The sequence below is a fragment of the Camelina sativa genome, chromosome 15, assembly GCF_000633955.1.
Source record: "Camelina sativa cultivar DH55 chromosome 15, Cs, whole genome shotgun sequence".
Classification (NCBI taxonomy): domain Eukaryota; kingdom Viridiplantae; phylum Streptophyta; class Magnoliopsida; order Brassicales; family Brassicaceae; genus Camelina; species Camelina sativa.
Window position 1 is genome coordinate 1,270,200 of NC_025699.1, and position 15,040 is coordinate 1,285,239.

The 15,040-nt window shown below is 35.3% G+C and overlaps 1 protein-coding gene and 1 pseudogene across 2 annotated transcripts; both read right to left on the reverse strand.

The window, feature by feature from the left end:
• LOC104744526 (pentatricopeptide repeat-containing protein At3g02490, mitochondrial-like) lies at window positions 3,465–6,717 on the reverse strand. Of its 2 annotated transcripts, XM_010465594.2 has the most exons (9): window positions 5,730–5,822; window positions 5,068–5,661; window positions 4,888–4,985; window positions 4,718–4,801; window positions 4,499–4,641; window positions 3,992–4,064; window positions 3,863–3,908; window positions 3,679–3,787; window positions 3,465–3,603 (listed from the first exon to the last, which is right to left on the reverse strand). In XM_010465594.2, exons 2-8 carry the CDS (start codon window positions 5,615–5,617, stop codon window positions 3,768–3,770), a joined length of 1,014 nt encoding a protein of 337 aa, XP_010463896.1. In that variant the 5' UTR covers window positions 5,618–5,661; window positions 5,730–5,822; the 3' UTR covers window positions 3,465–3,603; window positions 3,679–3,767. The 2 variants fall into 2 exon arrangements, with proteins under 2 accessions (XP_010463896.1, XP_010463894.1); XM_010465592.2 differs by having other exon boundaries at window positions 5,068–6,717.
• Window positions 6,988–13,114, reverse strand: LOC104747995 (annotated as a pseudogene).

A 15,040-nucleotide genomic window follows, 5' to 3' on the forward strand; every position in this document is an offset into this window, starting at 1 on the left:
ACCAATCTTGTTAGCTGTTGTCAAAAAAAAAAAAAAAAAAAAAACTGTTACTGTTCGGTAACGTTCGAATTTACTATTTTCCACAACGTTCCCACTGATGTTACCGTAAGGATGAATAAAAAGAAAAGATTAATAAAAAAAATGTTACTGTCCGGTAACGTTCGAATTTACTACTTTCTAGTTTCTACAACGTTCCCACTGATGTTGTTACAGTTAGGCTGAATAAAAATAAAAGATTAATGAAAGAAAGTTACTGTTTGGTAACGTTCAAATTTACTATTTTCTATAACGTTTCCACTGATGTTACCGGTGCGTATGCGCTCTGAAGTCATCACGTGATTGTTAGATTAGCGCGTGCGCATCGTTTTTCAATTTCATCTATTGTATATTGATTTTGGTTCTTTCTCTATACGAAACTTCGAAATTCAAGAATCAAACAGAGTAGTAGAGATTATTAGAAAAGTAAATACAGAAAGGATTAAAACGAAAGTGAAAAGAAAATAACCGAATGCAATTTTTAGTTTTTAAACCCTGCTCCTAATTAGCTGACTTTGTTTTCTTCTCTCGAATAAAAAAAGAAAGCAAAAGATTATAATACTGTATTTGCCGAGCCAGCAATAATAATGATGAATATATTATATTACACTGAATTTTTCTCAAATTATTATTTAAATACAAGTCATACTAGGAAAATTTGAAAGTAAGAAAATAATTAGTAACAATTTATTTGTACAAAAGATTGAAAGCAGGCAAGTCTCTAATGCTTGAAACATCATCCAGTGCCAGCTCACGTTCCAATCGTGTCCTGAAATCGTCCAGATGTGGGTCATCATCCAGGGCACGATTGTGTTAGATAGAGACTTGCAAGATGTGGGTCAGGAGAATTAGGGTCAAATCAAGTTAAATCGGGTCTAAATTTGGTTTCATTTGGATTAAGTCAAACCAGATTAATTAGTGTATACTTTGTTTACCAGATTTTGGTCTAATGGAACTTATGAGAGCAAATCAGACATGTTACTTCACTTACTTGGGAAAATTAGTTATGAAATTAGTTATGGAACTTATGAGAGCAAAAGCACTTATTATGTATATCCTTAAAATAAGGTTTGGTGAATCGATTTGATAACAGCAAGATGTTACGTTGGTACCAGAATTGTGATATAAGTTGATCTGAGTCCAAACTAATTCAGAGTTGTATCTTTTTCATGCTCAAACACTTATATGTATTTTTTTTCCGGCTCTATCCAATTTACTTGAGCGAAAAGTTACGGAAAAAAAGAAGAACCATTTCCGGTATACACATAACCAAAATGAAAATCACGTTACTATTGTGATTATAATGTAACATATAAGTATAACTAGGAAAGTATAGTGTATGTGGTTTTCTAAATAGAAAAAGTCGTATTTTTTGTTTTCTTATTATATTTAGCTAGAACTACTTCAACACTAGTCTGACGTCACGTCTCTCTCTAACGAGGAATTATTAGAATACGAATATGTTCATATGACCCAGAAAAAGTCAACCCTTGTTTGCTTGATAAAAAATGTATTTTAATATTTCGAGGATGAACCAAAAAAAAAATCCTTTTCGAATATAATTAGTCGAAATTAGGGTTTTGAGCGAAACAGAGGAGCTTACTTGGCTCTTACATATAAGGGAAAAGGAACAGAATCCTAGTGAACAAGACTAATCTGTCGGAAACAAAATGAGACTGCTTGGTTTTTCATATTCTGAAGCCTTTGTTTTTTTGTTCAAACAGTAATCGTAACGACAGTCATAATCTATCTACTCTCCATGGCCTCTAAGAGAATCTTTCCAACCTCGAACTTCATCTTGCGTGACACTGGCTTCTCAAGGAGTTGAAAGATACTAGCCGCACGTTTCCATTGAGACTTCTTTATGAACACCTACGAAACCAAAATACTCAAGTTAAACAAGAGGAGAAGAAGAAGCAAACATATATGAAGATTCATATGTAGTTGATATAGTTCATAGTCTTTACCTGCGGGTCAGGTGCATAACCAGTGTGTAGATACGTTTCCAGTAAATTTAGTTCCCAACACAACTGGCCCAAGCCTACCATTTGAAGAGCATTTTTCCCAACTAAAATCCCTAAAGCACAGACCGCTTCTTCAACCGCTTCATCTGACATGGATGATGAAGTTAACTCTGGGACAAAGTAAATCAGGTCTTTTTCTTCTTCACTCCCATATACTATGCCTTTGTTCAAGTATACAGAAGTGAGAGCATAGGCCATAGCAGACACAACAACAGCAGGCTGGGGTGCAAGCATCAAGGACGTGTGCATGGCCAACAGTGAAATCCTTTATAAAACCAAAAAAAATATCAAAAAAGTTAACATTGCAAAAGTTAGAAAGAGTATAATAGATAATGCATAACTTAATTGTATATTAAAAGAACTGGAACTAACCAGACATTCTCTGAAGCAGGTCTGCTACTTGAGTGTAGCTTGTCCATACCAGAGAATAACTCCTGCAATTGATGTAGTACTTTTCTATCAATTAAATTATCAATCCACAATTTACATTAATCAACTCACCAAGAATACACAAAGATGCTTAATCTATTCTTAAACAGGAAAAAGTTCTTTTGTAACAATCTTAACTAACAAGCTGATTCAAAGAAATAAAACAAGACAATTCAAACAAAGCAAACTTAAAGAAACAGAACACAACTAGCAACAAGCTTTAAATCAAGATTAAACAAGTGAACCTTGGGCAAGGTAATTGACTTGAAAGATAGCTAATCAATCCTAGATGTCTAAGCAACAATCAATAACAATCCTATGGCTAAGAACACTTATGCAAATCAATCCATTTCCATGATAGAGATTCCTATGCTAATCAAGTGATAATCAACAATTTCCAAAGGCAATCACAAAGCTCTTGATTAATTTGGTTCAGGAATTTCATCAAACACCTTATGGGCATGGAAATCCTAATGTATAGATTTAAGCATGATCAAGGCTATCTAGCATTATTAACACTAATCAAGATAGGAAATACATAAATAAAGCCTTAGACATCAAAGATCAATCATCTATCTCCCTAATCTACCTAGCCCAAAGTTCTAAGAATCTACTCAATCATCATCATGATCACATAAAGGAAAGAGTTTGATCTTTGTGAAATCACAATAAGAGATTATAGATTAAGAGATTAGAAGAAGAAACTGCTATTAAAAACTTAGAAGTACTCAATCATTCAACAAACCAAGAGAAGATAAGCTTAAGAACCCTAAGTGGCTGCTAAACAAAAGATAAGTCGTTGTAGTATAAAAATTAACCAAGGATTTTAAATACAACTTACCATCAACATCCTGAACATAAATGCCTTTTCTTCTCCAACGTACTTTTCCTGCAATACGTTGATGCAATACATAGTCTTAGGGGTGTTGCACATAATAGCAATCAAAATACAATGAATAATAAGAGACTAACGTACCCATTCTTCACATTTATCCAAGTAAAAAGCTTGGAATGGTAGTAAAATATGAAGAAGCTTCAGTTTCTTCAGCAACTTGATGGATGGCACCGCAGCACCATACGACAGCAGGAAGTGCATCTCTCTCATCAGCCTAGGCTGTGAAAACGAGAAAGTGTTAATATCTCATAAAGCAGATAATGTTCTAAGAGAATTTAAATAATAGATACTTACATGATTTAAAGAAGCCACTGCATTTATGTAGTTGGGGATAGCAGTTTCAATCTCGTCAGAAAAGGATAGATTCAGACGCGCTGCAATCCTCACCCCCTTAAAATTCTAACTGTAAGAATACAACATTAGCTAGAATACTAATTAAAATAAATGTTGATTTTAAGAAAGGACCAATATATCATACCACAATCTTCATTGAAAGATTGATTTGCATCGATCACTGTACGAATCTACATCCAAGTTAAGCAAATTGATGGTTAATTACATCACCACGAGAGATAACAATAAGCAAAGTAGTAGTAAGTTAAAATACCATTCGGGATTTTATGTCCTCAATACCGCGGTTAAAGTCATAAAGTTTGAAGTTGATTGGATCCAAAAACAAACTGCACCAAGAACAAACATCATCACATATCTGAAAGAAAATGTTGAAGCTTAATTGAGAATGGTGTGATCTCTGCTGGGTTTTTTTAGATTCTGATGCATTTGTTACTGTGTCAAGACAGAACATGTCCGATAAGACTGAGGTTTCTTTGGCGTAACAACAGTGATAAAAGTGGCAAAGTCTTAAGAGTGGTTGAAAAAACAGGGTTATAAAAGAGGCAAAGTCTTAAGATTGGGTGAAAACACAGGGTTAAAAGGTTTCTTAATGGTGCTACCAAAGGGTTCTAAGTGACTTGAGAGTGTTTCTCTTCTGGTGTAGCTGATCGTGAAATCAGGTGTCTTTGGTTTCTGGTGTAGCTCTTCTTATACTACTTTTCTCTGAATATATGGCACAGGATCAAAGATCCTCATAAAAACTTAAGATAAGAAACCACACCTGTTAACCGTGAAGTCGCGTTTCTGGCTGTTTTTGTAGAGAATGGTGTCCACCTCATCCCAGCTACAAGGTACTACTACGGAGAAAGCCATATCATCAGATGTGCTTTCTTCTGCTTCTGCAGCGGGGACTGCAGCGGAGACCTGAGGCATAAACATATGAACACACAAACACTGGAAAGATCAGATATTGGAATATAAGAGAATATAAGTTATCAACCTCAATCAGTGTTTTCCCAATATACACATGACATATAGGATACGCTTTTCCTACAGTTGAAGCTTCTGAAAAGAGACCTTCAACCTGCAGAAATTTAGATGTAAGTCAGAAATATAACAAATATTTCGACATCAATATAAATGAGAAGACATTGTTAAACTAATAGAAACCTGATCAAGGGATGCTGTTGTAACAATGTCAAAGTCTCGAGGTTTTCTACTCATAAGACGATCTCTTACGCAACCACCAACCAAATAAGAATGAAAACCTATAAGATAACAATGAAAGGACTATTGTGACAGATAGCTTAGCAAGAAAATCTTTAATACACATACTAAAGAAACACTCACCTTTAAACTGTAGTGTTCTCAACACAATATACGACGAGGTTGGTATCATGGAACGTTTGATACCAACAGATCTAGAGTCGAAGATTTTTCTTAAAGGAACATCATCTTCAATGGTTTTTTGGGAAGCACTATCAGTGTTGTCTTCCACAATTCGCTCATTGATTGATTGTTGACTAGGTTTTCTTTGTAATAAGAGGTTCTTCAAGTGCATAAAATCTTTGTAAGCATACTGCTTACCTTCATGAACGTTTGTCAGCAAGGCATAAGATTGTCGAATGTTTTTCAGACCAAGAACTACAAACTGCTTAGCTTCAGGGGAGATTATGAACCCGTTATCCCTAAAAGAGTTCAATAATCTTGCTAAAGGTACCACATCAGAAGTCATCAAGACTTTGTGAAGGAGTTCAGGAAAATCTGATGCTGGCTTGTTACTTCCTGACATGGCAAACTCAAAAAGAATTACTGCTTCCTCAATCATATTAGCAAGTATATAAATGGAGAATACCCGCTCATAGGTGGCAACATCAATCTGATAAGCAAAAGCTTTCATTTCGGTAACAACCTTCTCAAAAGAACCGAGTGAAGTCTCTCTTCCTAAAATGTTAGCCAAAGAGTTAAACGTCTTACTATCGTGTGTAAATCCACAACGATCTTCAACCCACCTAAAGAACAGTAAGGCTTTCTCCGGATGTTGGCAGAGCCTTTCCAAGGTCAACATCACGGTACCAGCGCTGAACTCGTGTTCCAAATTTAAAAGCACTTCGGGGATACCAGCGCTGTTCATAAATTCTCTGGAAACCATGCGGGACAAGCTATCTCCACTCATAAAAAGACCTTTCAACCTCTTCAAATCACATAGAAATCCCTCTTTCAAAAATTGTTTACCCACACCATCCCTGACCTTACCAGACACACTAAAACCCTTCTTGCGCATATCATCAACCAATTTCCAAAAGTGATCAACCTCTAAATTGAGACCCCAGATAAATAACATCTGGTTGCAGTTATCAGACGAAATTTCCTTTGGATAAAATTCCCAAATCCACTGAAAAAAACTCTGAGCAATCTTAGGCCTTGATTCAAGTTCTTCCAGAACATTGAGGATCAACTCCTTAGTGATTATAACATCATCCATCTCTTTCTGTATATCACTTTTAGCACTAAATTTCGTCTGATAACTGCAACCAGATGTTATTTATCTGGGGTCTCAATTTAGAGGTTGATCACTTTTGGAAATTGGTTGATGATATGCGCAAGAAGGGTTTTAGTGTGTCTGGTAAAGTCAGGGATGGTGTGGGTGAACAATTTTTGAAAGAGGGATTTCTATGTGATTTGAAGAGGTTGAAAGGTCTTTTTATGAGTGGAGATAGCTTGTAACAACCCTCTTTTCAATCTCAGAAGAAAAAGCTTCGATTCGCAAATCGTAGTGATGGCAACGCAAGAGAGGACTGTCCTCCAAAGGGAAAGCTAGCATGGCGAAAAAAATAGAAGGATCGGGTCGATCTGGCGGTTACCTGTAACTGAGACCGTCGATCACACAAACGGTTCGGAGACGAACGTAGAAGAGGTGCCAATCTTCTCCAATATCTCATCGTTTCTTTTCTAGGTTCATTCTTCCTCCGATCTTTCTCCTCTTCAAACAACTGGATCTAAAATAGAGGATTCTTTATTTTAAATGACCAATCTACCCTTAAGTAAATTCTTTAAAATAGAGGATCTAAACCGCCGGTTTAAATATTTTATTATCCCTAACCAAAATCAACATCAACCATTTGATTTGATGATGATGATCCACCGTCGATTTCTTGGTTTAGCTCATTGAACCAGCCGGGTGTGGTTATATGGGGACTTGCAAACTCCTTCATGATCATCATCATCATCCTATTCGTTTGGATAAAGAAACTTTTTGCAACTTCCAAAACCGTAAAAATAAATTGTACTCTTCGATTTATTTACTGTAATAAATTAAATGGGTAATATCCCATAAACAATAAAACGAAATAAGCCAAACCAACAACATGTTATAGATTGATTCTATCAGTTTCTCTAATCCGAGACTGTTGTCTTAAGAGGCAAAAAAAAAAAACTCTCGACTCCTTTAGCCTCAGCTTCATGCTTCTCTGCAACAACTACTGTGAGCCAAATCACAAGTAGTGGCTCTCTCAGTAATCAATATCGATTATGTGTTGTTTAGTAAAAAAACAATGAAGGGAGAGAAGAACCTTCTTGATGGTCTTGTTGAAACAGTTCTTGTGATCATCCATAGAAGCATTGATGAATTCATCGATGTGATCCTTAACGTCTTCTAGGATGGAACCACACGTACATGTGCGAAACCTCATCTCTCCAGCTGCTGGAAAACGGAGAAGCCAAAGAGCACTGTTGGCTACTCGTTTAAGAATGTTGCACCTTAAAAACAAAAACAAAATCAGTTTGGGAATGTATAAATTTACGTCTATACCGAGCTACACAGTGTGATTTACGCTATCATGATGGTGTCACGTGATTTCCAAACAAACCTCAAAAAGCTTAGGGAAAGCATTTACCAAGTATTAACGATCTCAGGATCCATTTTGTACAATTGGTTGAAGCATCCAAATATGAATTTATCTTCGGGAAGTCCATAATCTGATCGCTTGGGCTTAGAATTTTGCATCCAACACATCCTGATTTTTCTGCAAGTAACGTTTATACAATGAGTTTTATAATAAATGACTCTGGAACTGATGAAAATGTACAAATAACATAGTAGAGATAACTTTTCTCACAGCTTACCTGCTTGTAATCATTGACAAAGTAGCAATGGGGAAGATGGACCAGCTTCTCTGAGTAAATATGTGCATATTGCAGAGGAGACACAAACTGAAAAGTAATTTAGAGTAACCAGTCATAACATAGAGAAAATAAGGTTGGAAGGAAAGAAAAATGTTCTGTATAAATCTCGAAAACTCTAATTCAGTTGCAAACCTCATCAGTCACTAGATAGTCAATATAGGTTGCCCCAGTTGTACCCGGGAATCCCATATATGAAACCTGGATCGGTGCAGGCTTCATGGCAAATATTTCATTTCTAGCCCCCTGCACAGATTAAACCACGCAAATGTTACCAAAAACATTTCCAGAGGAAAGGGTACAGCTCCAGAGTAAAAAGTTTCTAAAATGTTTAGAGCATGCCTTGGTCTAACCGTTTAGATTAATGAGGATCTGGATTTTGTCTTCCATGAGGTGTTCGGTTCCGAACACACAGGATCTGTTTGGTCCATAACTCCTCCCATCAGAAGAACTAAACCTAGCATGCACGAATTCTCTAGCCTCACTACAAAACACTGGGCTGAAGAACCTAACTCTCGCTATAAAATCAGAGCAGACCTAAGAAATGGATCAAATATCCAAATGAAGGATACAAACCTCCACGTTTTCTCTGTTGTGCATCCCAAACACTGATCCCATGAGGTGTGACAATGGATGATTACCAAAATCGCTGCTCACATATCCAATCCTTAGTCCCTTAAATCCTCCCTCACGTTTTACAGGGAGCCCAGATGGATGGGTAAAAGGAGGTAGTCCAAAACGAGAAGCGATTATGGAGCAATGTGCAGCATATTTACGACTGAAAATATAGGGGATTCATAAGGAATAGGCTTATACACAAATATAAAATAAAACATGTATTATCGTGAGCATTGTAGAACAGCCTCAAACCTGATTTCAAGGGCAAGAATAGGATCAATAGGATATGCTATCGCATGGAAGGGCTGGACACTTGGAAGGACGGACATCTGAAGATAGGATCAATAGGATATATGTCATCACCTTAATCTGTAATAGCAACAAAGTATTAAAAAATTTGTGTGGCCTAAGTACTTACATTTATTTGCCTCCTAATAATGCTTTCGACTTCAGCGAACATTTTGCTGCGGTCTTCCCAACAGCATACACACTGGTACAGCAGCAGGAAAGAAGAAAAAATTAATGGAAGACGAAGGGAAAGTAAAGAAGAGCTAGGAAATAGAGACAGAAGCTATCATATCAAACGTGCGATATCAAACTACGAAAAAGAAATACCTGCAAGGTGTGTAGAAGGTTGCACGTTGCTTCTGGGAAGTCTGGTCGTAGTAGCAAGGCCTGCTTATAGCTCGTAATGGCAGCTTCCACATGCCCACTGCGTATGCAAGAAGGTCCAACAAATACATAAATAGAAAAACAAATGGTTGAACATACTATCTCGGCACATACTATCTCGGCAGTTAAAAGGTTGTCAGTGACTCATTGTTATACTGCCACATCTTGAATGTTCTAAATCCCAGAAAACAAGACCGTAATACGTAACCACCTTAAAAAATGTACGTAGAGATACAAAGGCTTCTAGTAAAGTAGGACAGTTGTCAGTAATTCTAAGAAATATGACACCATAAGCTATTCAAGAATGGTGAAATACACAAAAGTCTTCTTAAGATCATATGTTAGAATACTTAAGAAATATAGTTCAGGTAAAAACACAACATAATGTTTAGGATTAGTTCAGGTAAACATTATTGCACTTAACTTTCAGCTACTGTACCTGAACATATCTTAATACATTAAGCGTAAACATACCTTATCCACATTTCCTAGATTTAAATATGCATCAGGGAATGCAGGTTTCAACTTCACAGCTTCCTGGTAAATTAAGAAAACCAGCCAACATAATTAAAACAGACAGAATATAAACTAAAAAACGCACACATAACACTATGTCGATTGGATTTTTCTAGGACAGAATGAAACATACCTTGTAGTATTGAAGGGATCTATTGAGATCACCTGACTCCATGAAAAAACCAGCAAGACTCGACCATGCAATAGCAAATGTTGGTTGTATGCGAACAGCTTCAAGGTAACAATTGTATGCTTGCACAAAATATTACATTCTAACTATTTGGACTCTGGCAGAAGATACTGACTATAAGACTACGATCATCCCTGCTTGCCTTTCCGTAACAACTTGATGTCTGTATTGATTGTGGATTATGACACAGTACAACACAGAAAAATGAATGCGTCTATTAGTACTTGCAGTCGATAAACCCGTAAATAGACTACAGATGTGATGCTATATTACTAGAGCATCACGTCACCGTCCATTTAGATATATTTTATTTTGATTCAATTACAAATTCTTCTGCAATGAAAAACTTCTAATCAAGCAATTTAACATTGAGGGCACATCCATAACTAGATCACAAGACAATTGCAGATAATATTTATTTAGTGCTGGAACAGGGACATGAACAGAATAACTTAACTAGTTCAATTCACAAGACTTACTTCATGAATCAATCCTTGAGCCTTCATCAGATTTCCCAGATTACTATGTGCGTCAGCCTGAGAAAATTTTACATTACCAGGTGAGAAGACGAACAAAAGAAGCTAGACAGTGAATCACCCAGAAGTGGTGAGACAGAATACGGTGAAAACTTATACAGACGGCTCATAAGTTTCATTACCAGAAGTGGGTTCAGTGAGAGGGCCTGCTGACAGCATTGTGTTGCTTCGCTGAGTCTTCCCTTTCGCATGTATATGCACTTGCCAAGTTCGACCAAGCATCAGCAAAGTTGGGCCTCAGCTGAGCTTAAAAAAGAAGTGTTAGCAAGAGGAAAATGAAGAAAAAGTAACAACAGCAGTACAGGTTGAGAAGCGAACAGAAGAAAGCGAGAAGCATATAGCACGACCTCGATTGCAATTAAGTAGTAGCGGATTGCTCGATCAGTGTCCCCTTTTTCCTGGAAAAGTCAGAAAACAGATATAAGAAGTTATATACTGGCAATAACCAAAAATGATTAAAGCAAAGGCCAAGCCATTCACCTTCCATGCGTTTGCCATGTTTCCATAACACTCAGCAAACTGAGGTTGAATACGAAGAGCTTCTTCGTTTCTAGCTATGCACATATCATACTCTTGGAGCTGCAGAACATATATATAATAACACGAGTAAACAAACTAATTCATTGAAAACAAAGAGTAATAATGATGAGTGATGACTAATGTGATAAGGAGAAAAAAAAAAACAGTACCTGGTAGTAGATAGCACCAATAAGAAGAAGATTATCAGTACGTAATGGGTTTCTCTGGTAAACCATATTGCTGTGCTCTAAAGCTTGTTTGAAATCGCCTGCTTTGTAAAGCTGATGAGCAAGACCCAGGCGTACGTCATCATCACCTGTACGTCATCATCACCAAAATAACCAAAGCTAAAAAACTTTGCACGGCCAAAAAGTAGAATCCGCAAAAGTCAAAGAAGAAAATCACAAATTGCAGTTAGTAGCAAGTTTGGTTTCACCAAATCTAAGATCTTTTGAACATTAACATACCTAGAATTGGGAAATTAGATCGCATAACCTAATAATATGTTCATAGTAAAAAAAAAGGAAAAGATGGAAGCTACCACACAAGGATCAGAATCAACTCAGCTGCGATTAAACAAAGCAGATACACACACACACAAACAAAACAAAAACAAAATTAAAGTTGGGAGACAAATGAGAACCTTCATGAGTCTTATTGAACTGCTGAAGAAGACTCGAAGAAGAGGAAGAAGAAACAGATAAATCAAGCTTTCTAGAGAAGAGTTATGATTTAGAGGTTTGAAGGGACTATTGCCTTTGTCATGAGTACAATTGCCAACTCGACTTCCCACTCTTGTGACCATTTCCTTGGAGTTTTGTTCTTAAAATCCTTATCCCAAGTCCAACCCCAAACATCTGCTATTGTATACATGTCAGACACGTCAAATACTTTCCTTTCCCTCATTTCTTTGAATGCTTCGAATGGGTCCTCAGGGAACCAGTCCTCATCCGCATCATCCTGATGAATGTAGTTAGCATTGACAAACATGCTTAAACTATCATATTCATGAACATGTGACTAATAAATTCATAAACATATACATAAACACACCTCAAGTGTCATACGAGATGCCCTCTTCCCACGTTTCTTTGTTCTGTTTGCTTCATCAGATTCTTTCAAGAGTTGGACTCCAATCATTTGAAGATGCTTCTTAGCTTCAGCTGCCTTATTCTTAACTAAAAAATCCTCTCCTTCTGCTCGATTCTCAGTTTCTGCAACTACCACTTCTTCCTCTTCATTTTCATCATCATCCTCATCCCCTTCCTGTTCTTCCTCCTCATCATCATATAAAAAATAGAGAACCATAATTATAAATAGTTCTAGTGATATACTCCCACAATGTCCCAGAAGGTGTTCAATATATGCCTCTGCATAATAGTATTTACACAGGTAGAAGTGTATGCGTACCTTCTCGACACAAAGCCCGGAGATACAAAGAGAGAGGATCCTCAAAGTTCCCTGCATTGTGTAAAACTATCGTTCCTCCTTCAATTTTTTTCAGCGCACGAAAATGTCTAATTGCTTCCTTCACAACACAATATTTCGTGAAACACTCAACTAAGAGCCTGAAATGGATCATTATACAGATCATCATATTAGGGGGTTTTACAATAGAACGGGTTGAAATGCAAACTCGGTATAAATGAGAGCAATACAGAATGAAATAAAGATTCTCTTACGCATAAGTCTTCACGTTTGGCTGCACACGTTTGTGGTCCTCAACCATCATTCCAAGTAATTCAGCAACATCCTGAACCCTGTGATTTCATGCAACAGGCTACCTAAAACTTCGGATACATGTTAAAGATAACCTGTATCCAAGCCATGGAAAGAGGTCCAGGGGTAAGCCCAGCTCGATTTCTAGCTCTTTCCATAAGCTCGTCCATAAAATTGAGGCGGAGACTCCTCTCAAGGGCTGAGACAGCTTCACCGCTTCCGAAAGACGAGGATGAGTCGTCATTATCTCCTCCTTCGCCGCGCTTCTGGTTCCTCCTCCTCCTGGGCTTCTTCTCCGGCGCAGAAATTGAGCACCGAATGGAGGATAAACCGGCGGTGCGACGAGGAATTGGGTGGATTGAGTTAGAGGGAAATGGAGGATTGAGGAAGATGAGTGACATTTTTTTTTTTTGTTCGGCCAAAGTCTTTAGATTTTTTTTTTTTTTTTTCTTTGTTACTGGGGAATGGATAAAGTGATTTGAGTTAATTAAACGGGGACGATGATCATGTGCAGATCACGTGAGTGAATTTGTCTTCCAAATTTTATTAGTTTTATCGAACCAAATTGCTCACATAACCGGACTAAACCAAGCGCAATTTCGTTAATTCGAAACAAAATACCCGTAAGAAAAACACGTTGGGGAAACAAATTAACATAATGTAAGCAAAAATACATGAAAACAAATTTTAATCTGAGATACCATTACTTATAAAAAAAACTAGGTACTAACCCGCGGAGAACCGCAGGCTGAACATTTTTTTAATAAAAATTTGTAATAATATATTTTATTATAATGTTATTTATAATAGTTTGTGATTAAAAATTTGGTTTGCTTATATTATAATTTTTGTATTTTAAAATTATTTATTGAAAACCTATCAATAAATCATTTCTATGTAATAAATAAAATTGTTTAAACCTTTGTCAACTAAACACAATCCTTACTAACATGTAAAAAAGAGCAACTAAATATAACTAGTAAAAATTCTAAAATGTCTCTTTGAAAACAATATTCATTGTTATCTTTTTTTTTTCAACTATTTATTTTTATTTTATGTAGCTTCTTTTTCTTGTTTATAATAATTTTAACTTGTGGTGAAAATTATTTTTGATAAAATTTGTAGCTGTATATTTTATTCGGTTTGATTTTTAAAATCTTACCTGTTAATTTTTTTTAAGTATGAATTAGTTTTGATTCTAATAGATTTTTTTTACCTTTCTACAATTTATTTTATTTTATGTGTCCCCAATTTTCATTTATTTAATTAATTTTATTTATTTAATTAATTAATTAATCTTAATTAAGTTTTTTTATGGCAATTGAATGTAATTTTTAAACATTTTAAGGTTAGTTTCATATTTGTACTTTAATATATTAGGATAAAATTTGTAGTTGTAGATTTTATTTGATTAAATTTTTAAAATCTTAATTGTAAATTATTTTTTCTAATACGGATTAGTTTTTATTATAAAAGATTTTTTTGTTACTTTTCTACAATTTATTTTGTTTAAAGTATCCTCAATTTCGTTTTTAATTAATTATATTTATTTAATTAATTTATTAATCTTAATTAAATTTTATAATGGCAATTGAAAAAAAGAAACAAAGTTTTTAGAATAGTAGTATCCTTTTAGTACGTAGTATGTGTATAGGCGTATAGCTTCTCATTTAAGTTAGGGTACGGCATTGGAAAAAGAAGAATCGACATGAGTTAGTGTTTGATGACTTTTGCGCCGAAAAAAACACACAAAAAATGTGAGAGTCCATATATTACTTTGCAGTTTGCAGTATTGTTATGGAGAAATGTGAATTGTGATTTTTGCATTATGTCAATATAGAGAATCGAGAGAAGTATATATTATTATATATATTCGTAGCATGATAGAAATATATATATATATATATATATATGAAACTCAAATTATAATTGATTACTAGATCACCATTACCTCAACAAGAAAAATAACAAATTAATAACTATTTATCTCAAATTTCATGACGTTTTTTACAATTTCAAAGTGATGCTACATATAAGCATTTTTTTCAAAAAACAAAACAATACTTTTATTCTTGAAACACAACTACTTGAGCTACACCCTTTTTATCTTTAATTTTATTTATTTTCTTTTATTTTTTAATTATCTTACAGAAATAAAGAAATCAAAGAATAGGCAGAATGTAAAAGGCCAAGACAAAATTAGAGCAAGTGGAGACAAATGCTGAAAAGAAACAGAGACAAAACACTAAACTCTTGTTTATCTAATCAAATCGTAATCTCAAAAAAGCGATGGTATATAGGAAATATTCGAACTCTATTCAAAACCTAAGGTATGAGGAAAGTTTGAAAACTCAACTTGTTCTTTTTTTTT

What these genes read in the sequence shown, in the direction of transcription:
- LOC104744526 (XM_010465592.2), bottom strand. Translation starts at nt 6,202, where the DNA reads ATGGATGATGTTATAATCACTAAGGAGTTGATCCTCAATGTTCTGGAA. An exon ending in AGGACATAAAATCCCGAATG is followed by an intron (nt 3,909 to 3,991) that starts GTATTTTAACTT and finishes ACTTGGATGTAG; the next exon opens with ATTCGTACAGTGATCGATGC. An exon ending in ATCTTTCAATGAAGATTGTG is followed by an intron (nt 3,788 to 3,862) that starts GTATGATATATT and finishes GTATTCTTACAG; the next exon opens with TTAGAATTTTAAGGGGGTGA.